At 36.4% G+C, this 26,968-nt stretch overlaps 1 protein-coding gene across 6 annotated transcripts in view; it reads right to left on the reverse strand.

The window, feature by feature from the left end:
* LOC121405563 (histone acetyltransferase KAT6A-like) overlaps positions 1–26,968 on the reverse strand; it is a 72,637-nt gene that overhangs the window by 28,077 nt on the left and 17,592 nt on the right. For 4 of the 6 annotated variants that reach the window (XM_041596493.1, XM_041596492.1, XM_041596491.1 and 1 more), the window contains exons 5-6: positions 22,001–23,316; positions 7,383–7,510 (exon numbers count right to left, since the gene is read on the reverse strand). In XM_041596493.1, the coding sequence (XP_041452427.1) occupies positions 7,383–7,510; positions 22,001–23,316 (1,444 nt within the window). The remainder of the gene's footprint in view (positions 1–7,382; positions 7,511–22,000; positions 23,317–26,968) is intronic. The other 2 variants (XM_041596494.1, XM_041596490.1) reach the window with 2 other exon arrangements.

The raw sequence follows: 26,968 nt of genomic DNA on the forward strand, positions 1-26,968 counted from the left end.
AGACTTACAATGACAGTAACTGCAATTATGGTAACTACCATGGAAACCATGATTGTGATTGGCTACTGAGCCTTGTTACCATGGTAAATACCATAATAGCAACATTACCATAGTTGTAACTGTGAATGAAACGGAGCCAGGCATAACACTGCCATTTCATTTGCTTTTCATAGTCCAGTGTCATCAAAATATCTACTTTCCCCTCTAAAGTCAAGACGGACAGAAAAACGCTTTCTATAAATTCATGAAGAATTACACGTATACTACTCTTTTGTTGATTCTAACTACATGATAAATAATTCCAATTTGTTTCAGGTTCAACGATTATGACGAGACAATGAAACTTGATCTGAATATGCAAACAATTCTTGGCATCACTGTTTGGACAATGTTTGGAGAAGAGACATAAATGTGTGTCATGTGGTCATATTTGATTAACAAAACTTTGCAAATAAAAAGTAGGCCTCAGCTTGATTACACTTGCCCTATCTGTAAAAAAAATGCCAGGCATTTGGCCGGTGTGGGAGCAAATTATTTGCCAAGCCCAATTATGAAATAATGACCCCAAAATTAGGGCCTAAAAGCTGGAAAAAATTATGGGTGTAACTCACACCAAGCCACGCTTTTTTGCTGTTGTTTGTGGCGCGGGGGGGGGGGGCGTGAAACAGAGCAAAGTCAGAGAAAAGGAATCACATGGTCAGACATGAATGGAAAGATTATTTAAAACTGAACTAAAGCAAAAAGGTTTTAAAAAGCAAATAGTGAATCAATACCATTTTCACTTGAGGCAATCTCTCAAGGAACTTTGATTTTCAATTGTTGTAAAGTAGAACTTCATCGCATGTGCCACAAAATATATGAAAAATTGTTTAACTAATCAAGGGCAAGAGTTTCATCCTCAGGTTCCTGTTTTTTTTTTTTTGGGGGGGGGCTTTCCTGTAGCCAAGGGGGGGGGAGGGGGTGAATCAAAACTCTCCCCCACCCCAGGATTTTTGCTGGGGGGTCATTCATTGCATTATGAATTCCCTGTGGAATCCTTGGGTTCTGCCTTAAAGAATTTAGGGATGACCATGGACAGAAAATGAAGAGGATGGCTACAAATTTAAGTGTTCATAACAGTGCAACATTATGAGTCACTTCAAAAGAATGGAACAAGGACAGAGATAAGGGAGACATACTTTAAGGAAAATGACTTGGCAACTGTGACATATTTACATGCATAAAAAATGACCAGACAGGAAGAATATTCACTAAATAAATAAAGTGGACATTTGGGTAAAAATAAGGAATGTGAGGCCAAGAAGAAAATATGATAAGACATTATCAAAGATTTATGGGAAGAATAAAAGAGAGGGGAAATAAAGGGTGAGAGTGACATAGAGCGAAAATTGAGGGGTAAGAGAGGGGGAGGAAGCAAACATAACGCAGAGGCATCGTTGGTAAAAAAAATAAGCATCTTTATCATGTCCTTTTCTAACTATTAGATAAGAAATTAAAGTTTTCTACAATATATTTCTTCATAAGGTCAATCTTTGACAAGTTCCTATCATTTATTCAAAATCTTAAATACTAAGAAAATTCATATATTTGCCCCCCCCCCCTTTATTTATTTATTTTTTTACATAATAAGGTTACATTTATACATATACATATATACATGTATATATATATATACAGTGCGTCCCAGAATAAACGAAACCGAGATTTAGCGATCATTTTTCATAACTTAATCATAAATAGAATAGACAAATGACCTACCAATTTAAAGCTGAGAATCTCCTCTTTCATCTGATATTACTTAGGTTATTTCTTATTCACGCATGAGTGAGCAAAAACAATTTGAAGAAAGGATACCAAAAAACTCATTTGGCGGGGGGTATCTGGGTTTCAAAAAGAAAACCACATTTCTGAAAAGTTTAATATCTGCTCTTTAGTTTGGTGCCTAAATTACAGAAAATGGTCAAGAAATAAAAAGTTCTGGTCATTTGAAATAAGGCTTGTATTTCCATAATTTCATGAGATAAACGTGTTTTCACCGGTTTCCCACAGAAGCTTTCGCATGGTGAACAAAAGATTTAATGCATGGCTGATCGTCAACAAAACAGAGTGTCGAGTGAGTTTGAAAGCCAGCCTGGAGAACCTCTTCATTTTATGAAATTATTGAAATTCAAGCCTTATTTCAAATGGCCAGAACTTTGTTATTTCTTGACCATTTTCCGTAATTTAGGTATCAAATTAAAGAGGAGATATTAAACTTTTCAAAAATGTGGGTTTCTTTTTGAAACCCAGATACCCCCTGCCAAATGAGTCTTTGGTATCTTTTTTCAAATTGTTTTTGCTCCCTCATGCGTGAATGAGAAATAATCTAAGTAATATCAGATGAAAGAGGAGATTCTAAGCTTTAAATTGGTAGGTCATTTGTCTATTTTATTTCTGATTAAGTAATGATAAATGATCGCTAAATCTCGGTTTCGTTTTTTCTGGGACGCACTGTATATATATATATATATGAAAATTTTCAAATAGTAGGCATATCTGTTTAAATCCCCTCACCCCAAATAATTCTGCTCAAATCACCAATATGAAAAGGTGCTACCGTGGAATTAGAAGTTTTACTGTTATAATGAATTAAGGTTTTTGCAGTGCTTTTCTTCCAAACAATATGTTTGAATCCACCATCCCCCCCAAAAAAAGAAAAAAAAACACAAGAAAATGAAATCATTAATAAATCACCAATGCGACCAGGTGACAAGGAGGAATTGAAAGTTTTCGAGATCGAAACTCAAATTTCCTCTATTAAAGATGGAAGGCTTCTTCCACGCACACATGACTTGGAACCAAGTGGAGATTCCTCATTTCATTTTGTCATTTTTTGTCGGCCGACTGTTGTTATCGTAAGACAATACGACATGCTGGAGTCAAGACGTTAGTCGCATCCACCCAGAATCGTCCTTGCCTACCATATACACACAAATGCCATGCAATGCTCCAAGGAGAGTGACTTAATACTTGCTTCGACTCGGGTGGGGATTGTATGGTACATTTAAGAGGTTGCTTGAGGCAGATTGGAATTGATCGCTACGAATTCCAGTTCCAGTTATCCACCATGACCACAAAGAAAGCTTCAAAAGAGGGAGATATTACCTTTTGAGGCCAAGAAATGGATATTATCTTTTTAGGACAAGTGAAGGTTGTAACTGATTTCACAAATTAGCACACATGCCTCTTGCGACAAGCTGTAAAGTTATGAAGTTTTATAAGAGCAGGCATATTTATGAAACCATGCCCCCATTGCATATTACCATCCAAATGGTAATTTTCATGAAACCCTTAAATTGGCTATTAAACATTGTTATACCATTTGATAGTAAAATTACTGTAATACTTGATAAAAGGGTGATTTTTTTTTAGTATTTGGGGGAAAATACTAAAACTATGATTTATAAAAAAAAAAAACAAGAAAAAGATAAATACAAATGGAAACATGCAGAAATCATCTTAATTCTTTTATACTTTTTTTTTCTTAAACAGTTTATCATCATGGTTTACTTCCCCTAAAAGCCCCGTCTATGGATTTTTTATACATTTATTTTCAGGGGGGGGGGGCTGATCATTGGTCACCATACTGACACATGTAGGACTTTATTAATTCTAGATTTTAAACATTGCTAAAACCTGCCCTTTGATCTGAAATATCAATAGCTAGTAAAAATAAAACAGCAAACATTCTATAATTCGTTCATTCCTCGTTATAAGTGCTCATTCGTCCTATAAAGTAGTTTAAAAAGTATCTACAGCAGTTTTAAAGCAAATTTTGAACATCATTCACTGTTCATAACTACATGTAAAATATGATAAAGAAATTAGTATGAAAACCACATCAAATGTCAAACATCAAAACACAAACAACATCCTCTAATTTCACAAAATACAAGGACAAAATCAAACACAACTGGTTATTTGGGGACCGTGATAGATTCATGTGATAATAACACTTGAATATTCCCCCACCTTTAGAGGCTCTGTTGACAGAAAATACAAAATAAACTTCATTTTCACATCAATCATATACTAGTATATGACTTTTGTCAAGATTATTTTAATAACAAGCCAGTGGCTTTGTCAAAAGGCATGAATGAATATCATGTTCCACTCATAAACTTAAATTTCAAAACAAATTTCATGTTATGATGCTTGTTGTGATAACCCAAACATATGTATATACTGTACAGTTGGGACGTGAATGTCTGAAATGGGGTACTTTCTCCCTGAAGGAAAAGGGTTCCCCAATGCACCAGCCAAAGACAGTGTGTTACAGCTAAAAAGACCTCAATTCTTGTCAACTCCTTTCCTTTGTTGCTCCTAACATATTTTTAGCTCGTAGAAAACGTGTGTTGCTAAAAATATCACATGAATCTAGCACTGGTATGAGTGGATCATTGGTAAACAAGATGAATCTAGCAAATTACATGTACATCAAATAGCTTGATTAAAATATGTCATCTGACTATGGGTAGCCGTGTGTGTAACAATTCTAGACTTAATTTTAAGAGTGGATTCATGATGTAACAGTAGCCTGATTATGGGGAGCCACTCCTGAAACATTTCTAGACTTTTCCAAGAGAGAATTTCATGGTCCCTCACGATATGGTCACAATGTCTTGATTATGGAAAGCAAAATGCAAAAAATTAATATCTAATTGATTTTCAAGAGCACTGATACCGAAAATACTTTGAGAATGTCTAAAAATGAGTTGATGGCATGTTATTACTTTTTTTTTAATTGCTGAAAAATGAAAACCAGAAGGTGAAAATTTGTTATATTTGGCTTTTTATAATCAAACCACACTTCTATCTCATGGCTTAACTTAACTGGTACAGTCTTCTGTCTATGGGAAAATTCTATAAAAATTATTGCTATATTTATCTTCCTCCATAAAGATCAAATTTGATGACCCATCCTTGCTGTAGACTTATTTTTTTTTCTTAACTCTCAATATTCATTGTCAATTCTTCATCTTCAAGTGACCTTTCAGCTGCCCCCTTTAATCAAAATCTAGGTAATTGCAAATAGGAGGGCCTTTCTGGTAAGGCATTGAGCCAAGTTGAACCATGTGATAATGACTCCCCCTTTATCGGTAGCATCTCAGAACTAGATCTTGGCACTCGAGGCAGGCATTTTGAGACAGTGTGCAGAATATGCTTTGATATTTGTAAGTTATTTGAAATTATTTTTTTTAATATTTAAAGTATCTGGATTATATTTATGCATGAATCATTCTGATCCTACAACAAAAAAGACTTGTCGCGAAATTTTTTAGTAATTTCTTTTTCTCTTCATGCCAAGCATGTATGTGCTTTTGTTTCAATTTAAAAAAAAATCATCGCATAACACTCGAGACTGCAAATTACAAAAATTACAAAAAAAGGTTATGTGCTCTTGCATTCCATTTATATCTTAACCCAGCAACATCCAAATTCAATTGCATTTTCTAAGATGAAATTGTTGCACATATCTAGAATGTACATCAAATCTAAATTGATCATAATATGATGAATATGATCAATATTATTGGCGGCGACATGTATAGCTTCATGTCAGTTAAATTACCATTCTTCATCCACAGAATTCTAAGTCAAAACAGAACACCAAGACCGTTTTGCCATGGCAATGAAATTGAAAGCAAATTTCAAAACATCAATATATACACTTCAAAACACGGTGTTACTTTGAGCTTGCTAGATTCAGAATACCAATGTCCCTCACACACCTTTAATGTCCCAACACAAAAGGAAATGGAAATCCTGAGAGCATGTGACTCTAAAATGGGACTCCCCCACTTAAAAATATTCCCTTCTCAACTTTTATACCAAATTTCCCGGGGAAGAGAGGGGGAGGGGGGTGGGCACAGGGACTCAAGACTAATTCACCCCTAAAATGTCCCCAAGAGCGCTAGAAAACTATTAAAAAAGAAAAATGGAGCCCCTGAAAGTCCCATAGGATCCAATAATGTAATTTGTAATACAATGTTGCAAATTTTAGCTTTTGAGCTAAAAACAAGTAAAATAAAATTTGATACTTAAGAGAGCATTTAGCATATAATTGAGGTAAGCATGTGACGAAAGCTTGACTTTTGCCTGAAAATAGAAAGTCTTTTAATGTTTTAGAGAGCACCACCTGTCTTGAAGACACCTACGCGTTAATAACGATCCCCTACCCTACCCCCCCCCCCCCTCTATTGATACTTTCAACACCATCATTTTCTTGTAAACATGAAATGCTCCTGTGACATTTAGATTTCCTGACAGCTAAAGTAGCTTGGATGATGGATAAAGAAGTGTAAGAAATGAAGGATCACGATCATCTTATTCAAAATGCATTGATTCTGTAATACCTTGCTTCGAAAATCAGCCAAAGTGGGCAGGAATGCGTGGTGTATCAGTTGCCTTTGCTGTTATGTTTAATTGAAGGCAGGATAAAAGGTTTGATTTTGCTATTTGCTTTGGCTTCATTATTCATAGAAACATCCCCTCCATAATGTAATAAAGCAAGTTTTCATGAAATGGTAAATGTGAAATTAAGAGCTAATAAGACCCAAAGTAAAGGATGTTTTGATTTCTTTTTCGTTACCATTTCAGTCAGTTAGGGAAATGTTTCATGAAAGCATTTTGATGGTTATTTTCGCTGACGAGTTTGCTCTGAGACAATCCATCACAAGGAATTTGGTAGTTTATATAACAATAGTCATTACCAAATACTGTAGTACACACTGATGATTTCCAGAGCTCATCTCAAGCTTGAGAGGGAATTCGTGCTAGGTATTTGACCAAACAGATGCGTGACAAAAGTGAAATGGGACAAAGTTTATCTGAACCTGCCACTCTTCACCCAGGTGAAGATGAGCAGTAACTTTATGTATCATTTGACTGGGGCAAAAATATATATGCACCATGGTTGTCAGATATGAATGATGTATATTCCTATCATATCTCCTTCCCCTGTTTCCCCTTCCTGCTCTATAAAGTATATGTGTACCTCTACACTGCCATCCCCCCCAAACAATGCTAGTGCAAAGGTATATTACCCCTCCCCCCCCTTTGCCTCCCCAGTAACCTATACATCTCCTTCCCCTTCCCTACAGTGTCACGGTATTATTACCCCCTTATCCTTCTGTAAAATCAGCCTTTGTCGACAAGGAATGTTTTCAAATGTATCAATACAGACTATTATTAAGCCCATACACTTTACTTTTACCCCCTAATCCAATTACTCAGCCCCCCCCCCCCCCTCCAAAGAAAAAAAGAAGGGAGTCACATGCTCTCAAGCTGTCCACAGTGAGGGTCTGGGAGATACAGATATAGAAAGAAAGGTGGGGACTTACGCCCTCTTGAGGTGATTTTGGCGGCATAATTACCAACATGGCCTGTTCCTGGACGATGCGAAACAGCTCCATGTCTTTCTCCGTCACACCGCTGGGCAGCTTGGGCCTCTGCGTCGCGACCGGTGAATCTGGAAGAGAGAAAAAGTGATGGGGGTCGGTCAGGAATGGGCATGATCAAATATTCACACCTAGGCCCTGAATAAAAGTTGCCATCACGGGTAGCTTTGCCATTCAATGGTAACTTGCATGGAATCCTTGATTCTGATTGGCTGTTGATCAGCGTTACCATGGTAGTAACCATTGGATGGCAAAGTTACCATTATAGCATTTTCTATGCAAAGGGGGCCCTAGAAGCTTTCTAATACATGAGAACAATTTTGGGTGCACTTATAAACTATACTGATTTGAAATTATATTTCATCATTTGACCAAATGGCAATTGATGTGAGCTCTTCAGCACCTTAGTTTTTCTTTACATTCATGGGGCAAATTATCATTTTCTTTGTGATTTCCTTGATTTTTTTTGTGATGTAGTTGCTGTTTCTTTCTTCATCCTATGTTCCTTGTGAAAATTAGAATTCTGACATCTCTAGCTTATGATTCATTTTAAAAAGGGGCCCTTTGAGCAGCCTTCATATAAATCTAGTGATTGCTTATCAGTATCAGTATGTGGAGCATTGTGGCCCAGTGGATTAGTCTCCGCACTTTAAAACAGAGGGTCGTGGGTTCGAATCCCAGCCATGGCGTAATTTCCTTCGGCAAGAAATTTATCCACATTGTGCTGCACTCAACCCAGGTGAGGTGAATGGGTACCTGGCAGGAATTTATTCTTTGAAATGTGTGTGCGATGTAATCTTAGTAATTACAGCTGCCAAGCTACAGCTGGGGTAATAATATCCAAGTCCTTTGGAAGTGCATAGAGACATTATTTATAATTGTGATATGCGCTATACAAGAACTGTTTATTATTATTATCGAAGGTACAAAAAATATTATCTTCCTGATGCGTTCAGTCCATTCCATGCTCGAGAATTTTTTCTATATATCAAGAAAAATATGCACCTGGCAAAAATAATTTTTCAAACTACATCATTCATCCAATGAAAAAACTCCAAATACATGTATATGTCCACATCATAAAGCCAATGTTGAGTGAAAGATGCAAGCTGACATCTAATATTCATGGCTAAAACTTAAAATTAAATTGTCTGTGTTAAAAATTCAATTTTTGTTAAATTACATTTACTTTTTGCTTTCCACTTCTCAGCCATGGTATGGATTGATAATTACTAATACTATGCAATCACTATATTTGTAAGATAGTGTTCAAGAGGTCCCTTTTTGATAAAATTTTCAACAAATAACAAATAGTTGGCACTAAATATGAATACTGGCACGCCAGCACGCCAGGGGAAAAAATACAAATTTTCAAAAAGAATTAGTCCCTGAAAGTTAATGTATCTGTCATTAGACATTTGTAATATTGGAAAGGTACATTCTGATATAATTCATTATATTGAAACTTTCCCGAAGCTTTACCCAGACTTAAATCAATATATAAAGATTGTGACTGGCAATTTTTTTTTCGTGAAAGTGAGTAAACATATTATCATTGCATGGTCATGCAAATGAAGGGATAAAAACGCCCCCAAAAATCACTTCTGCAAATCATGAACAAAATAATTTACCAAACCCAAAGGAAAAATTCCACGAGTATTACCAACTAAATTGAGAGGAAACAGCCGATATAATGATTCTATTCGACCATATTCAATAACAAGTGCAACGAAAACGAGAGCGAGCGACAGGAAGCACAGAGCCCCAAACATCTTCAACCGAAAAAATAATTCTGCAAGGATGGAGTGGGTGAATAGGGTGGAATTAAAAGAGGGAGATCTAAAGGGAAGAGTTTCCTATGGCAACGGCTGAGTCAACAGTAGGCATTCAAAGAAGCAACTCCTGATTTGATAAGAACACGGCAGGAAAGATTCACTGACATTTACTGATTCAACACAAAAAAGAAAGTGGAGAAAATGATGGAGAGATTAAAGGTAATTTAGAGATCTCGGGCCCTGCGATATAGGGATTGGCGACTGATCGCGGGTCGGTGTCAATGACTAATCGCATTGATTGTGTATGATCGATCGTAATTCAGTCCCGGGATCAATCGCTGTGCTACGTCTTTCAGGGCCCCCCCTGATGACTGCTCAAATGGATAGAGATCGGAGAGAAGTTGCAGAAAGGTTCTGAGATGGTATTGAAGCAAATGAAATAGTGTGTGGACGCTAGTCAGGTGGCCAGGGGGATGTATCATAAAGAGATATGGGTAACATTTACAAGTGATCGCGTCTTTGAGTAAAACGGTTTGCCACTGACTTTCAATTACACTTGATTGGACAATCAATTGTATCTTTTTATGTCATAGGGTTTAGAAGACATGCAACTAAATTGAAAAAGAGAATGGTATCTCACCAAAAAGTGCAAACAATTAACATGACTACATCTTAAAATATTTCAAATATCTTTCATCTTCATTATAATTGTATGAATCAGACTACTTAAAATAGTTATTAAAATGTAAAGACTGATAATCTTACTCTGTACAAAATTTAGGATTTAGCAGTCAAATTTCTGAATGAACCATTGAAAACAAAGAACACTTAAACGATTATTTCCCCTAATGTAATCTGTAACGACACATGCATTCGTTCAACTTGAAGACTCAATTGATCTGGTAATGTGCTATCAGAATGCCATTGGCATGGCTGCTCGTTTCTGTCATAAAACGGGAAACTGGGGATGGGGTTAATGTTCTCTCCAGGCTCAAATGGTGCAAATGAATGATTTTGTAAACAAGGTTTTCTCCAAAGAGAAAAAAATAGAAAGTCCCACTTAGAGGTAGTTAAATGAATTTCAAACGAGCGAAGTAATAACCCCCTCCAGCACAGCCCTCATTAGCATGAGAAGTACGCAAGAAACCATGGAAGCAGCTCACCCAACTCTACGACACTCGTAAAGCCTAAATAGCGGATGATGCGATCTTCATCCCCAAAGCTTGTTGAAAGGTTCCACGCAAACAGACATACTTGACTCATATTCCCATATGAATGGCAAATGTCTTGGCATTTTGCGAGTGCCTTTTGACCTTGTCGTGGCATTAGGATGATGAGTTGGTGTACTCCATTCAAAAGCCTCGATCATTTGGCTGATTAGGTTGATTCTCGTCTTGAAATGAATTCCTCCTCTGATTTTGATGAATTTGGTTTCTTAAGGTTTCTTCATCATTCCGTTCGTTTCCGCCTGCACATAATTCTAATTGTCCTTGTTTAACATTTTCTTCATTCATTCTTTCTTAGACCCCATTCACACCAGTTAAGATTTTGCCCTCATAGTCCGATGAGGCGATCTGTGTCTGAAAAGGGTCTAAATAATCCTGTCACGTCTGGCCGAGGGGTAGAAGGAATTTGAGCAAGACCTCCCCCTGCACTATATTTCTTACCAATCGTCATTTAGTTAAACGACAATAAAGCAAACAATATGCCTGAAATTTCTTGAATCTTGCCGAATCAAACTAGTAATGCCAACATTCCTATTCCAGCTTGTTTACGAACATAACACCAGCTTTCAACTTTTTAAAGGGATAAATTCACAATCTCAAAAGTAGACAAGTTTGCTTCTGATCGTATGACTGGTAGAATTCTCCATATCTTTAAAATGAATTCATTTATTTATCAAATTAAAGAGTTCTTGACGCTAATGTCCTCATCAAATTTTATCTTTGGCTACTTTTAAATTCTTACACAATGCAAAAACAAAATTTCACTTACCGGTATACCTTGGTTACATTTGTTCTACGGCAGTCGTAGGGCGAGACGAAAAGTCGTTTTATTCATTTTTATTCAAACCATAGCTGGTTAAAAAAAATGTTAAAATGGCTGTTTTTGACTCACCATTCAGCCACCGTACAACAAATGTGACCAAGGTATTACTCACAAATTATTAACTTTACTACCTGGCCATAGAGAATTTGTGCATTTTCCCCATTTGCTTTTCAAACAAAATCATACTTAAGAAAAAAAGAATTCAGCTGAAAAAAAATCATGTGGCTAAAAATAAACACGCCAATTCATGTTTAGAATAATAGTAACCTTTTATCTTGCAAAGTATGGAGAGCCAAGTCTCCTGCTCTAGTTTCAACATTTGAATGCCCAAGGAATTCTCCTTGGTATGCCTAATGGACATTGGAAAGACAAATCCAACAAACCCTGTGTTCAGACTGACAGAGAAATGCCAGTAGTTGCAGTAAACGCTGATTTCATGAGAAAGTCCTTAAAACCAGGCTTAATTGTCAGTATATCATCGAGGATCTAGATCTGGTACAGTTACATAAACTGAACTTTGTGAAATCTTGAAATCTACGCTGAAAAATGTTCACACTGATGATCACCAACACAAATAAGCGCACGTGGGACAGTGTATTATTATTGCTTTGAATGTCAGCCTGACGCTTGACCCGAATCCTGTGCTTATTTGCTGATTTCTCAGCAATTACACAATTTCTTCCAGAGTCCTTTGGCACATATTTTTCATAAATACAAACAGACACTTTGGTGGTCATTTCATTGGATTCTGAACGAACTCATTTTGATATTGTTACCACAACTGGCATTTACCTTTAATGGAAACAGCTGTGCTCTTATCAATTCACATTCATGATTGCTCTCCCCTCCAAGTTTTGTCTCTGTCTCTCTGAACCCTTCCATTATGCCTATTCAGACCATGGACCTACTTGGTCCATGTCCTGACTTACTCGATCACCAGAATACCTCTTATGGAAACTTGTTCAGGATACAAAATACCCAATATTTTACATAAAAACATTCACATGGACACAAGCAGACCCTTTTCCGGCTAAGTTATAAGCATGGGCAGTTTGGTCAGTTTGGCAAGCGATTCAAAACCACTGGGTCAGCAGCCCTATGGCGCCCCCGCCTAACTACTCATTGGGTTTAGAACGGTCTCATCATTTTCTTTCACACTGACAAACTACCTGTGACCTTGGAAAAATCCCAGCAAAAGTTCCTGTAATTTTGACAAGTACCTACAAATTAGCAGGTATTTTCTTGCGGGGATATTGCAAGTGTTTGCTTTCATATCAATAGCAAAAAAATACCTGATATTTTATGATCGGGGTATATCAGGGAAAATTTCCCAATCACAGAATACTTGGTAATCTCCAACTTTGAGGCAGTCTGAACATGCCAATCTAGAAGGGAGGCAGTTCTCTGCTAGTCTCCAAGCACAGACTCAAATTTGACACTTTAGCCAAAACCGTGTCTAGAGTGAAGACTAGGCTCCAATCTGTGTCTGTGTATGGTGAATCTAGTCTTATTACTTCAGACTCTGCAACATGCACTATAAAAATTGGGATAACCAAGAGTCTGCCCTGCCTGCAGACTAGTTCTATGCAACCACTCAGATAACACCAAAGAATTCTCTGAGGCCAAGGAACTTCCTTCCCCTCAAGTAATAGTCTGAACAGGGGGAAAAGGGGCACACTGTTTACACTAGAAATATGGTTCTGTTTCCATATGATCAATTTTCTTGAGCTCCAAACTTTGGATTGGTATGACAATTTTTAGGGTATGAATGTAATATCCAAATGGTAAATGCGATCATCTGAGAAATAATAAGTCAGTTCTTGTATAGCGCATAGCACATTATAAATAACATTTCTATGCGCTTCCAAAGGACATGGAAAAGAACAGAAGATCTTTATTAGGTTGACACTGGTAAGTATCAATATCTGTGCAGACAGATCTCAAGACTTAAAGGAATATTCTATTAGATGTTGCAATTAAGTTTCTTCCACACTGGCAAAATATCTGGTATCTTTTCCCCTGATCATTCTAGCAATCTGGTGACAAGATTTATGTAGGTTTCTCCAACAGCTTCACCAGGTAAATGTACATGTAGTTACTAATCGAGGCCAGTGTACTATGCAGGGAAATCTGACCCACTTTTTGGTGGGGTAGGGAGAAAGTTCAACTGTAGACATATTTCACACCTGCCCAGGGCTGGAAAATATCTGGTATTTTTCCGAATGGGTAAGTTTATAAACCTGATCAGAAAATAACATACTGGGTGCTTCATCTGAGTGAAAGCAAATCAATCATAATACTCTGAAAAAAAAACAGGAAACTTTAATAGTGTGTATCTTTCTAAATTATTAAATTGTGAAATTTTCTTTCACAGAAATGAATTTCTTTTAATACACATGCAGGAAGTATTGTGGTGTTAAAGCAAATTCCAAGATCTTTTTTCAATGCAATGTCAGGTAAGGATATTGCGCATTCTTGACTCTTAGAAGCATGCATTTATGAGAGGAATTTTAAATTCAACTGCTGATCCCTACATAAACTTCAGAGAGTCGATCCGATTCTATAATGAGGTCTACTTTTAATATAACTGGGAAAACAGAATACTCTTCACATATTTTTCAAGGCCTGAACGGTTGATTGAGACTTTAAGCCTGAGTCGAATCAATTTTAAAATCGGTGTTCGATCGATGACATCGAACACCGATGCAGATTTTGCAAAATCGGTGCATCGAAAAAAAAAAAAATAAGTCGGCCGGCCGATTCGTTTGGTTTACAGTTTACACAATCAATCATCAAAATATCAGTAATGTCCAACTTTACTACTACTTACTTGATTTCTATTGCCCCCAAAATGAAACTGATTGAGTAATTATGATGCTATTCACCATTATTTTGAAGTTTATTTTGATCATAGTTCGAGTCTTACTCGTCTGCTCGTGCCGAGATAATTTATGCACGATGAATTCATGAATGGAAGTCATGGCCATCGATCGTGCATGCGCAGTACTGTTCTTTAATCAAACCAGAAAATGGCCGGAAATTGACGCGATCAACGTAAAATAAAGCTTGCTTTCATGAACAATATTAATATCATGACCATAGAATATTATTTAATCGTAATATTTAACAATAATTTGCATATGATAATCATTAATATGAATTTAGAGCTTGATGTGAAACGTTTGTATTTCGTTTCAATTTTCAATGGCGGACATCTCATGACGATCGACTTGACTTCTTGAGTCGAGCTATAGTGCACTTGTCTAAAAAAAATAATCATCACGTCAGGATTGATTCTCGAACATTGTCTACATGTACATGCAAAAACTCTGTTCAAGTTCGTAATATCACCATATACATGTAATAACATCTTACATGACAAAACATAGAAAATTGCGTCGATTTTTTTTTCCCATCAATTTGAAGCTAGTTTGTGCCCAACTTTGGGCTCTGATTTCATGAATGGGAAAATATGTCATACGTCATCGAACACGCATGCGCATTGTGCTTATTTTCTCGGAGCTTGGAGGAGACGTCCAGAGATGGAATAACAACAGAAATAATCCCAGTATTAATTCTTCCATATGAACATAACATACTTTGCTGACATCGTCAATATTCTTAGTATGACCATAAAATCTTGTTAAATCGTAATAATTTAGATGAATTTAGGGCTCGATTCGAAACATTCGTATTTATTTTGATCGCATGCTCAATTGCGTCTAAAAAACTGGATTGTCATTATCAGGATTAATTCTCGAACATCGTCATAACTCATATTCCACAATCTTTCCTCACAATCGTTATATCAGCATTGAATAGCAATTCAAATGACCATCCAGAGAAAATTACGTATTTATTCCCATAAATTTATTTGGAGCTCATTTTGGATCCAACTACACAATCTTAGGCAAGTTACAGCGCTCTCTGTTGATTGCACTTGTTTGCTGGCGCTGACGTCAAGCACGCCTGTCGTTTCGGCAGAGTGAGTGTACGGAGCTGCGGACGGGGCTGGTGAATGGACTGCGAATGCTAGTTGACCGAAAATCATTCGGATCGACTCTGCGTGATTCATGTCTTTATTATTGTTTCATTTTGAACTTATATGTTGTCATCTGCAAATATCATTGTTGAAGATATTTTGGGAAGAATTCTGCTTTGGTCCCCGGCCTTTTTTTGTGTTTTGTGATTATGGAAAATACAAACGAACTTTGCTCTGTCATCTGCTTGTGCTACGCTCACCTGGCCAACGCCAGCGCATACCGTCAGTGCGTAGTGCATATGCAAAGCGCATCGCATCGACGCAAAAACAAAAGACTACATTTTCCCCGCCTTCAATATTCGATGCATCGATGTTCGATCGAATTAGAGCTGTCGAACACCGGTTTTCAAAATAATCGATATGACTCAGGCTTAATTGAGACTATATTTGCATAGGATCAGCAGATTTAAAGAAAAATGCCAAAATGAGTTTGTACAGAATCCAGTTAAATGACCACCAAAGTGTCTGTTTGTATAAATAAAAAACATGTGCCAAATAAGACAGTGTTTATGCTTCCACTTTTCAGGCCAGAATCAGCGTTTCCAAACGTGATTAGTCCCAAACACGGTTGCATCCATGTTTACTTTCATTTAAACACTGTGAGACTGCCTCATGAATAACAATGGTCCTGCCGAATCCAAGCCAGAAGAGCCTCAACCAATAATATCGCATAATTTCAGGTATTTTTTAGCAGGGACAGGTGTGAATGTACCTCATCTAAACATATATATGTTTCTAACAGATGACAAGGAATACCACCGCTATATTTAGTTTCAATTGAAAGGAGTTGATTTCCTGTGAACCTGCTATAAGAAGCAGAATGTTTACACCAACGGATTAAAAGGATTAGTCTACACATTACCTACACAGGGATGTCAGCCTTGGAATCAGGGGGGGGGTATGGCTCACTCTCTGAAGACCCATGACTACTTATGCCTCTTTATTTGGTCCACGACCGAATTTGTAAGTGACCCATAGAAAATCAGATCTTATGGGGCGTTACAAGAAACTTGCAATGAATTGCAAGTCTATTTTCAGTCCATAAATCAATCGATTGTAACTATATGATTAATTGCAGGGCCCCGTCTTACAGAGTTGCGTTTGATCCAATCAATCGCAACTTTGGAAAGCCAGCAAAGTCCACATACAAACTGCATGTTTGTTCAAAAATTTTCAGATATGAATTCATTGATTTCTTAACAATTTGGTGTGTTTTCCTTTGTTTTCAAAGGACATTTTGCAAATTTCCTTTTAATGATGGATTTCCATAGAGATACAATTGATTGGATCAACCGCAACTCTTCGTAAGAGATCAGCTTATTGCATCAAGGAGTGTTACCTGATGCTACAACTAAAATTGATCTATTGAATTGTAAAATTGCAACAGAATGTTTGCAATCGATTGGAAATATTTTCTAGAAACACACTCTCAGACTTCAAGTAATTCAATTAAGATAGACAATTGAATGATATGCAAGGAAAAGGATGTCAATTAGAGGCCTTGTTTTATCGAGAATGGTATACATTTTGTTCTATTTCCATTGTATATATTGTTATTGGTTAATATGATTATCACGTTATTTAGCGTTTACCATAAACATTTATTTACTTTTCTTGTGTAGTCATATTGCTTTCAATGTATATTCATTTGTATTGATTTGTATGGTTATCATTTTATAACTGTGTAATTATTTCCTATACTGTATCACTGAGTTGAGAAACGAAAATAAACTTGAACTTAAAGGTCAAGTTTTGATCACGTGAAGTAAAAAAGATTTAAAATTTTTTTTAAAGAATTGGCAGATACGCAAAAAAAATCAACTTTAAATGAAAATCAGCAATGTGGAGAAAGGGAAAGGAAAATTGAAAAGAACAGGCCTACATGTAGATGTACATAAGAATGAAATGGAAAAAGCAAACAAACAGGGGAAAAAAATTATCAAAGAAATAAGAGGAAAAGAGAGGAATTTTAGAATCTGGTATCCTAAACTTGACAGCAAACTGCAATGAAGAATGACTATTCCTTTTAAGTTACACACAAACAGTATCCCGGAGATTGAAGGTGTATTGGAAAATTGACAAATGATGAAATTTCAGTGAGTGACCTTTACTGGCATTTACGACAACTTTTCTGGGATTATTTTTCGGTTGTTGCAGCAGCAGTAGGTAATGCAATGCGGAGGAAGTTTTACGAGCAAAGGCCCTTTCCAATCAATTCCAAGAAGTCATCAAATACAAATCCCATTGAGATAGTAGTTCTATGTACGTCGTCCGTCCAATTGAGAAATTGCCATAATTAAATGGGGAAAGGAAATGCAAATCATTCACTTGCAATTTAAAAATTCCGAGTTTTCTTTCTATTTCTAAATGGTGAATAATCTAGACTCCTTTTAAACTGCCAGAGTATGTATAGCAATAATCATGAAATATACAGATAACATTCAATTCACATGACCCCTCCCCCTTGAATCTTCTCTAAATAGATGTCTGAATGACAAAGACTATACTTGACTGCATTCTATCTTTTCAAGCAGAGAGTCAGTTTTAAAGTCAAGTTCACATTACACCATTTCTTGGCAGTTACAATTCTTTCTGGTGTGAAAGGGGAAGGTAAACCCTAATAAAAACTTTATTGTAAAAATAGCAGGAAAAATAATTAAAAATATTGGTGAAGGTTTGAGAAAAATCCAGTAAAAATTAAGAAAGTTATTAGAATTTCAAGTTTTTGATTTACATGTATGACATCCTTGAGGAGCAGCTACCCATATGTTATGTAATACAAAATGCATATTTTTTTTTTAATGGCTCATGATGACTTATTTTTAATTTTCTTTTTAGGATAGGGTATGAAATCACTTGTGTATTGATATATTGAAGGTACACCATTTCCATTTTCTGAGAAAATAAAATTTCATTAATTTTTTTTACCATCAATTATGTAAAAAAGCTGCTCGGATATGACATCACAAATCAAACAATCAAACTTCTAATAAGTTGTTTGTTTTTTAATGGATTTTCCTCAACCTTTGCCAATATGTTTTATTTTTTCTTCATCTTTTACGCTTAATCTTTTGTCAGGATGAACTTCCCCTTTAAATGGTGTATGAGAACAATTCCACACTCCTCGTTTTTTAACAGTTTTTATTCATTATCAGTACAAAGCCTTCGATCTAGACAAATTTTGAAAATTTGTTCTTGTTTGATTGGTTCAGAAACGACACTCTCACCCTACAATCCTTAATTCTCTGAATATCTTTATACAAATTTCTTCCAAATTTACATCAAACGTTCTATGCAAAAATTCACGACTACTCCAATATTTGGTGGAATATTCAACTGCTTAATAATATTCCTCTAATGTGGCAAGCTGTTGTTCCACACTTTCATATAAATTTCCATAGAGAAAAGGGGGTGTGGGGAGTGGGGGTAGTAATAATACTACATGTTACGCATATTAAAGCTATAAATGCACCAAGTTACCAACCAATAGTGAAAATTCATTCACAGCCCACAAACCACTTTAACAAAATACATCCCAAAGGACTTTGAGGACGAAACCAATGAAATGCAATCAATAGGTGTGGGAGGAGATGCGGTGTGTTACGATGCGGTACAAGAATGAGGTTCAAATTTACTGTTGTACACATTAAAATTGAAGAGTACTCACATAGGCCTATAAAGATGATAGACATACATGTACATTATTCACACCTGCTTTTCATAGTATTAAAAAAAACAATATCTTCTAATCTCACAATATGGAGAAAAAAAATACAAAGGGACTCAGGTGATATCACCCCCCAAAAAGATCAAAGGAACCTTGGAAAATAAAAGATTGCCCCATTCACTAGTAGGTTAAAGGGGCAGTTCACCCCGAAGAAAAGTTTGTTGTAAAAATAGAAGAAAAAATAATAAAAAATATTGGTGAAGGTTCGAGAAAAATCTGTTACAGGTTAAGAAATTAGAATTTTAAAGTTTGGATTTCCTGATGACTTACTTTTGTTTTCTTTTCATGATCGGGTGTGTAATGATTTGAAGATTGATATACATGTACTACAGGTACATTAATGATAGACCATTTTCAATTTTCTGAGAAAATGACATTTCATTGATTGATTACCATTCGCTATGCAGGAATGCTGCTTGCATGTGACGTCACAAATCAAATGAATTAAAGTTCCAATAACTTTTTAATGCTTTGATGGATTTTTCTCAAACCTTCGGCAATACTTTTCATTATTTTTTCTGCTATTTTTAGAATAAAATTTTTGTCTGGGTAAACTTCACCTTTAAAGCTTGTTGAAGATTTAGGCATTAGGATGTGAAAAGGAACCCTCCAGAATTAAAATAATTAATACGGTATGAATATAAAGGAGGAACCCCAAGTGAAGCTGGATATTTTGTTCATTTAAAGAGAAATTCCAGTAGTTGCAGTAAGCACTAATTTCATGAGAAAGTCTGTAAAACCAGGCTTAATTGTCAGAATATCATCGAGGATGAAGATCTGGTACAGTTATATAAACTGAACTTTGTGAAATCTTGAAATCTATGCTGAAAAATGTTCACACTGAAGATCACCAACACAGATAGGCACACGTGGGACAGTGTATTATTATTGCTGGAATAAAGACCCGACGGAAGTGACCGAATCCGCACTTATTTTGCTGATTTCTCAGCAATTACACAATTTCTTCCAGAATCCTTTGACACATATTTTTTATTCATACAAACAGACACTTGGGTGGTCATTATATTAGATTCTGTAAAAAGTCATTTTGAGATCGTTACCAATACCTGGAATTTATCTTTAACTACCCAAAACGCCACCAAATGAACACTTATGCTATCTACCAACCTTGTCAATGTCAAATCAATTAGTAGTATTCTTGGAAAACTGCAACACCTAAATTCTTATGAAAATGTGTTTTTAGTGTTTTTTTTTTTAAACTTAGATGATGGAAGCATTTGAAAATGTGGCATCCCTGCAAGTGTGAAATAGTATTCCTTTAATACACTGATCGTCATGAGCAACTTTTCTCTGGCGATAAATATTCCCTCTCTCTATCTCTCCATATTTTTTCCTATCTCCCTCTAATTCTAAATCCATTCAGCTTTCAAATATTATCCATCATCAATCTTCAGTTGAAATAGATACTATAAAGCAATCCAAGATGAAAGCAAATGTTCTCTGAGGCAGTTCATGATCAGGTGGAGAAAAAAAGCTTTTATGTTTCCCACTACAACCCACCCCCCCCCAAAAAAAAAAAAATATTTGGTACAGGGTCCAACAAAAAAATGTCAGTGTTCGTGCTGCAGCAAATATTTGTTGCTATTTGAAGCACTCAACGGGAGCAATTCATTGAAGAAACAAATAATCATTTTTGCTGGCTATTTTGTTCTCAGCCAATCAGAAACAAGGATTTCAGTAGCTTATAACAAATATTTGGTGAAAATCACTATTTGTTTCATGAAGCACTCCTGAGATGAAAATAAAAAGAGATACTTTGTTACCGACTTGATGAACCCCTCCCCATATATTCAATGGATGTAAATGATATTTATTTAAAGTGTCTAAGCTGCAGTAAAGATCTCTAGCTGAGACACTGGGCAACTAATGTTAGATTGTTCAAAATAAATCATTACCATTTCATTCAAGAACAAGTAGTGATTCTCATTAACTATGTATTTTGCTCTTAGCCAATCAGATATAAGGATTTCAGTGACTTATAACAAATTGACAGTGAAAATTACTATTTTTTTCACGAGATGCTCCATGGGCCACAACCTGTAGACAATGTACGAGTGATACTGCTCTAAATACTGATTCTTGAATCATGAATGTACATGTAGAAAACCAAAGCATACAAGCACCAAAGCAATATTTATTCACATGTGTAAAATTTGAGGTGCCATGTTAAAAAAAAACATGCACTAGATTATATACTAGTGATATAATAATAAAATGTTAGTAATTGATTAGAAAAGACCACTGTCAAAGTCAGGGTTTGAATAATTGACAAAATGATATAAAGAGAGGGTGGCCCATCAAATATACAACAAAATGTAATGATCATCTTGCTCATTTCAATACAGTTTTTAATAAGCTAATTAATGACATTCAGTCATTCACATACAATGTAGTGATGATCATGTTGATTGTTTCAACAATGTTTTCTGTTTAAGTCGTTGACTTTCTCTTGAAATTGTTGACTCATGTCTGTCTGATTGCCCTTTTCCTCCTTCATTTTACCACAAATGTAAAATGTCTTCCGGCATCACAACAACAGGATTAACAAAATTCTCAGAATGGCTAAGGGAAAACTTCTGACAGGAAGATGTGGTCGGAAAAAAACAGACAAGATAAAAGAATCAAAGGAAAAGATCATGAAAAGAATTTTGAATTCAATGCGTGAATAAATTGAGCGATGCAGAAATGGTGAAGCAAAGAGTATATTGTGTTTCATTAGTCGTCTTGTTAGGCACTGCAAGCTATTTGTAGTGGAAGGATCTACTGTGTGGATGGTGATAGGTCTGCAGAGTGGTGGCATAGGTAGGAGTTTCTTGAGAGTGAAGAAGGAACATGCAAGGTGAAATGAAAGGTGAAGGATGGAGGGAGGGATGGAGGGAGGGTAGGAAGGTTGATCTAAATAAGAAGCACTGCAAGCAAGCTATCACCAAAGAGGAAGAGTTCTTACCACCGGATTTGACAGCCTTCTTTGTTTTGACACCCTTTCCCAGCTTGGGCATTGCGGGAACTTCTGGACTAGCTTCAGTGTTAACTTCCGTACTGACTGGATCTTGCAACAACTTTTTCTTGAGCTTTCCGGGCTTCTTGTTCTTCATGACCGCCCACCTTTTCGAAAGTGCCACTCCTTTCTTTTCTTTCTTCGATCCCATCGCCCGAGCCTTTTTCACAATCTTCGAAGCACTGGCTGTCAAGCCTCCTTTCATTTTTTTCAACTTCCTATTCTTTGGTGTGAGTTGTCCCTTCACAGGGGTGGTGTCCGTTGAAAGAGGTGGGGACGGGGAGACAGAGGGCGATACAGAGGGCGATTCAGAGGCCTTGGACAAAGCAGGACTCTCCTCCGCAGCCGGAACTTTGAACATATCATCATCATTGCCAAACATATCCAAATGCATCTTACGGACCCTCTTGGGCGCGGCATACACCGGTGGTAAGCCGCGTTTCCGGGGTGATGCAGGCGCAACGTACAAGTGCGATAGCCCGTCAAACAAACCTTTCAACTGCATGTTACCCGTTCTCATCATCTGCGAGTGCGGTGAGGAGGAGTTTGAATGTGACCTGGTGTCCTCAGACGCTTGAGTAGCCAACTTTTTCAAAGACGGCGACAACGACGGAGGTGACTCTTTGGCATCTTTGGCATGTTTAACATCATCTTTTGCGGTCCTTACAACTTTGTCGTCCTTCTCAACCTTCACCTCGACAACGGGGGTGTCCCCAACCTTATCTCCCTCATTATCTTTCTTCTCCTTATCCTTGTTCAACAAATCACTTCGCGATTTCACAGCTGCTGAAAACACGGCGTCCCTGTCGCTTTCGCTCTTGTGCTTCACCTTCGGTCGGAATGGCCGGATGGCATAGAATGCCGACGACTGTGACGAGCTGCGCGATTTCCGACGGTTGGTCGGGGTGAAAAACCTACTGAGGCCATCGATAAGCCCCTTTGGCTTGAGCCTATCATAAATGTCTGCAGGGGGTATGCCTGTCAAGGCTGGTGAGACGATCCCTCTCTCTAGCGAGAGCAGGTCCGTCTCACTTGGAGTCCTATCTCTTGAGGATAGGGAGGGCAGGTCGCCCTCCCGCGTGTGGTGTGTGTGGGGGTGGTGATTTGTTGTTGATGATGTTGTGGTTGTGTTGTTGGTGTTGGTGGTAGTGATGGTGGCCGTACCGGTGCCATCTGATGAACCCTGAATCTCCTGTTTCCCTTGTTGCTTCCTTGGACCTCGTTGTCCTTTCCTTGAAGCAGCCAGCTTCTTGGTGGCAAACGATCTGAAACGAACAAGAGGTATATGCTAGAAACATTACATTCTAAACCAACCATAGGGCAGTCACCTTTTCAAAAGTTTCAATTCCAAACAGATTCATTTATTTTCACAAGAGGTACAAAGGTACAAAACAGGTAAGATTTGTTTGACCTACACAAACTTAATGCGGGTTAGTTGATGTCACTGCATCTCATATATCTCATATAGAAGTGAAAAAATAAAAATGAATAATAAGAGCAATTTTAATCACAGCACCAAAATGAAATAATCTAAACCTCTCATTCTTATAATTCCATGCGTGCCTAAATTTTCAGGGAAAAATATTGTGGTTCACAAGACCAATATAAAAGGAATGAGGAAATGGTAATATCTGCTATCATCTTATTTACAAAAACAGTTGATTCAACTGACCAAACCCCCTCTACTATGACAGTTTTCCAGATAATATTTCACTCTAGAGTGGGATTAACATGCAGAATCTACTTCATCAAACAGCTAGAATATGAGCAATTGTATAATGTTGCCTGTACTCTCATGAACAAAATGCAGGATTCCACATGTATTTCCTCAATTACTTAAATAAAAGCATCATAGAGCCACGAACCCTTAAGATGGTTTGCTCAAATAAGTTCAGTGATTAGTTAGTAATTTTAATTACAAATGATTTCATGATCGAAACAAGGTATTTTTGTCCACCATCAAACCAAACAATCCCACCCCAACATCCGCTTTGCCATCTCCTTTCTTCTTCTTTCACTCGACACACACACGGAATAATCATGGAGGAATTGATCTCTTGCGCACAGCACGCAAAACAGTAAACAAAATTGCCCTGTAATGATATGGTGATCCCCCAGTGAAACCAAAGAGACATCAGGTCTTCGGTGACACACACACAAATGTAGCTTTCAATTCCATCTTCATCTACCCATTGAGCTGCTGTGTTGCATTAGCAGGGTCAGGATGCAAAAGAGGGAAAGATAGGACACACACACTGTATTGAGCAGGACACACGGGGGTGACTTCACACCAGGAGTAAATATCCTGAATTGGACTTCATCTGTGCTTCGTTAAAGGACAACTCCACCCCAACAAAAACTTGATTTGAATAAAAAGAGAAAAATTTAACAAGCATAACACTGAAAATTTCATCAAAATCGGATGTACAACAAGATTTCAAAGTTTCGCATCATTTCACAAAACAGTGATAATGCACATCTCAGTTGGTATGCAAATAAGGAACTGATGACATCACTCACTCACTAATTCTTTTGTATTTTATTATATAAAATATGAAATATTTCTATTTTCTCGTCATTGTCATGTGAAATAAAGTTACATTCCTCCCTGAACACGTGGAATTCCATTATTTTAACATTTTGTGTTTCAGGCAAGGAGGTCCTGAACTTCAAATTCGTAAAAATTGAAATATTGTATAATTCAAACAATAAAAAACAAAAGAAATAGTGAGTGATATCATCGACTCTCTCATTTGGCTGTAACTGGCTCGTTCATATAACTATATTGTTAAAAATAAGCTAAACTTTGAAATGTCATAACTTTCTTATTTTACATCAGATTTTCATGAAATTTTCAGCATTGTGCTTGTCTGATTTTTCTCTATTGATTCAAATCAACATTCTTCTGAAGTGGACTTGACCTTTAAGCATTGTTCCAAATATTTGATCTACACATTTAGAAATACTGTTCCCCAAAAAAATTCATTGTTACAAACAAGTTTAAATTTGACAGGTATCGCTGTTGAATGGACAGTTGATAATGTAATTCTATCAATAAAACAAAAATGGGGGAGAAAATAATAGCATGTTTTTTAGCCTAATTTAAGTTGAAGCTTTTTTATTATTAAAGATTTGTATGAACACAGACTGATAAAAGGAATCTGTGCCTTTTCAATTTAAAAAAAAGAAGAGTTAATGCACACTTGGTTCAGTCCATTTGGTCTAATTTCAAGATGGGCTTTTCTGACTAAAAACCCTTTTGGTCTAAATTTCATTTGGTTTGGCTGAAAACAACCTAAAATCTTGTTAAAAGAAAAAAAACACACTTGGGCTAATTAGCATAGTCTAAATTCTATATAACTCATCCCCAAAAAAACCACATAGCCAAAGTAATTTACATTTACACTAAACGGGGTAAGCCAAACTGGTTTTATTTACAAAGTGAAAATTAGATGAACTGGTAACAAAAATATAAACTTGAACGAATGTGGAGTTTGACTACTGAGAGTGAACTGAATAGATACACATAGAGAGCCTAACTGCCCACTTTGCAAGGTCTGCGAGGAAGGCTATCAGCTCATAAATCAGCATTAGCCCGATATCTATATTTATATCACCGCTCTTCGTTTACGTGCGATTCATGGCAGTGCAAAGTCAACAGGAGCTATCTTCCATTCATATAATGAACACTTCAGCTTCTGCATAATAAACCTGATGCTTTTATCGCTCTCAATAGATCTTCTTATTCATTAAAAGGGGGAAATAGCTGTTAATTATACATGGGTCTCTTTATCAATGTATCTACAGAGGTCACGTTTTCGAGGGAATATGAATTGAAATCAAGACCAATGCTTTGTGTGTTCTTTTTAATGATAACTGCATGAATGGCAAGGCAAATTAAAATAAAGCCAGTTGGGGCAGAAAAAATGCTCTAAAGAATCATAAAATTAAAAGACAGGTAGAGCTGTTTTATCAATTATGGAGAATAAAGGAGATTCCTTTTTAGCGAAGCTCAGTATATCATGTCTAATTTCATATAGGGCCTGATGTAATGTGACCATGTTTTAGAAGAAATTCTCTGATACCATAAATTGGGGGTGGGGGATTCAGTCCCTTGATTTGAATCTACACCTACATGTAAAACAAACAAATTACTTGTGTAGTGATTTGACACCATCACATGATTTTTTTAACATTAAAAATAGAAATGTTGTTGGGGGAAACTCGAAGAAATTCCCTGTTCTGAAACCATTAATAGGTCCATGCTGAAACCAAATTTATGACTCACTAGGCGTTTTCGCACTACCCCATGAAAGAAAAATGTTTTCCAACTGATGTAAAGAACTTGTAATGTCCAAAAAAGAAATATTGTACCAATTTATAATACTGTATGAAGATGATGTTGAAACTTACTAGATCTTCAGTTAACATTATTTCAACCTTTCTTTTTTAAGGATGTCTTTCGAAGCCTCTCTCTTTAAAAAGCTATTATAAGAGTTCACTATATTGGTCAAGTCCACCCCCCCCCCACAAAAATATGTTGATTTGAATTGACATTTTTTAAATATAACTGAAAATTTCATTAAGAGCAGATGCAAAACAAGAAAGTATGACATTTCAAGGTTTTGCTTATTTTTCACAAAACAGTTATTTTCACAACTCAGTGATATGCAAATGAGAGAGTCAGTAACATCCCTCACTATTTCTTTTGTTTTTTATTGTTTGAATTATACAACAGTTCATTTTTTTTACAGATTTGACAATATGAAAGAATTTTCAGTTGAATTCAAAGTTGGCCATTAATTCAAATAGGTCATCCTCTCTCAGCAATATCCAATATTTACCCCCTTTATTTAACCAAATGCACTTCAAAGACTTATAAGCCTTTACATATATTTTAAAGGACAAGTCCACCAC

Source organism: Lytechinus variegatus, chromosome 18 (genome assembly GCF_018143015.1).
Source record: "Lytechinus variegatus isolate NC3 chromosome 18, Lvar_3.0, whole genome shotgun sequence".
NCBI lineage: Eukaryota > Metazoa > Echinodermata > Echinoidea > Temnopleuroida > Toxopneustidae > Lytechinus > Lytechinus variegatus.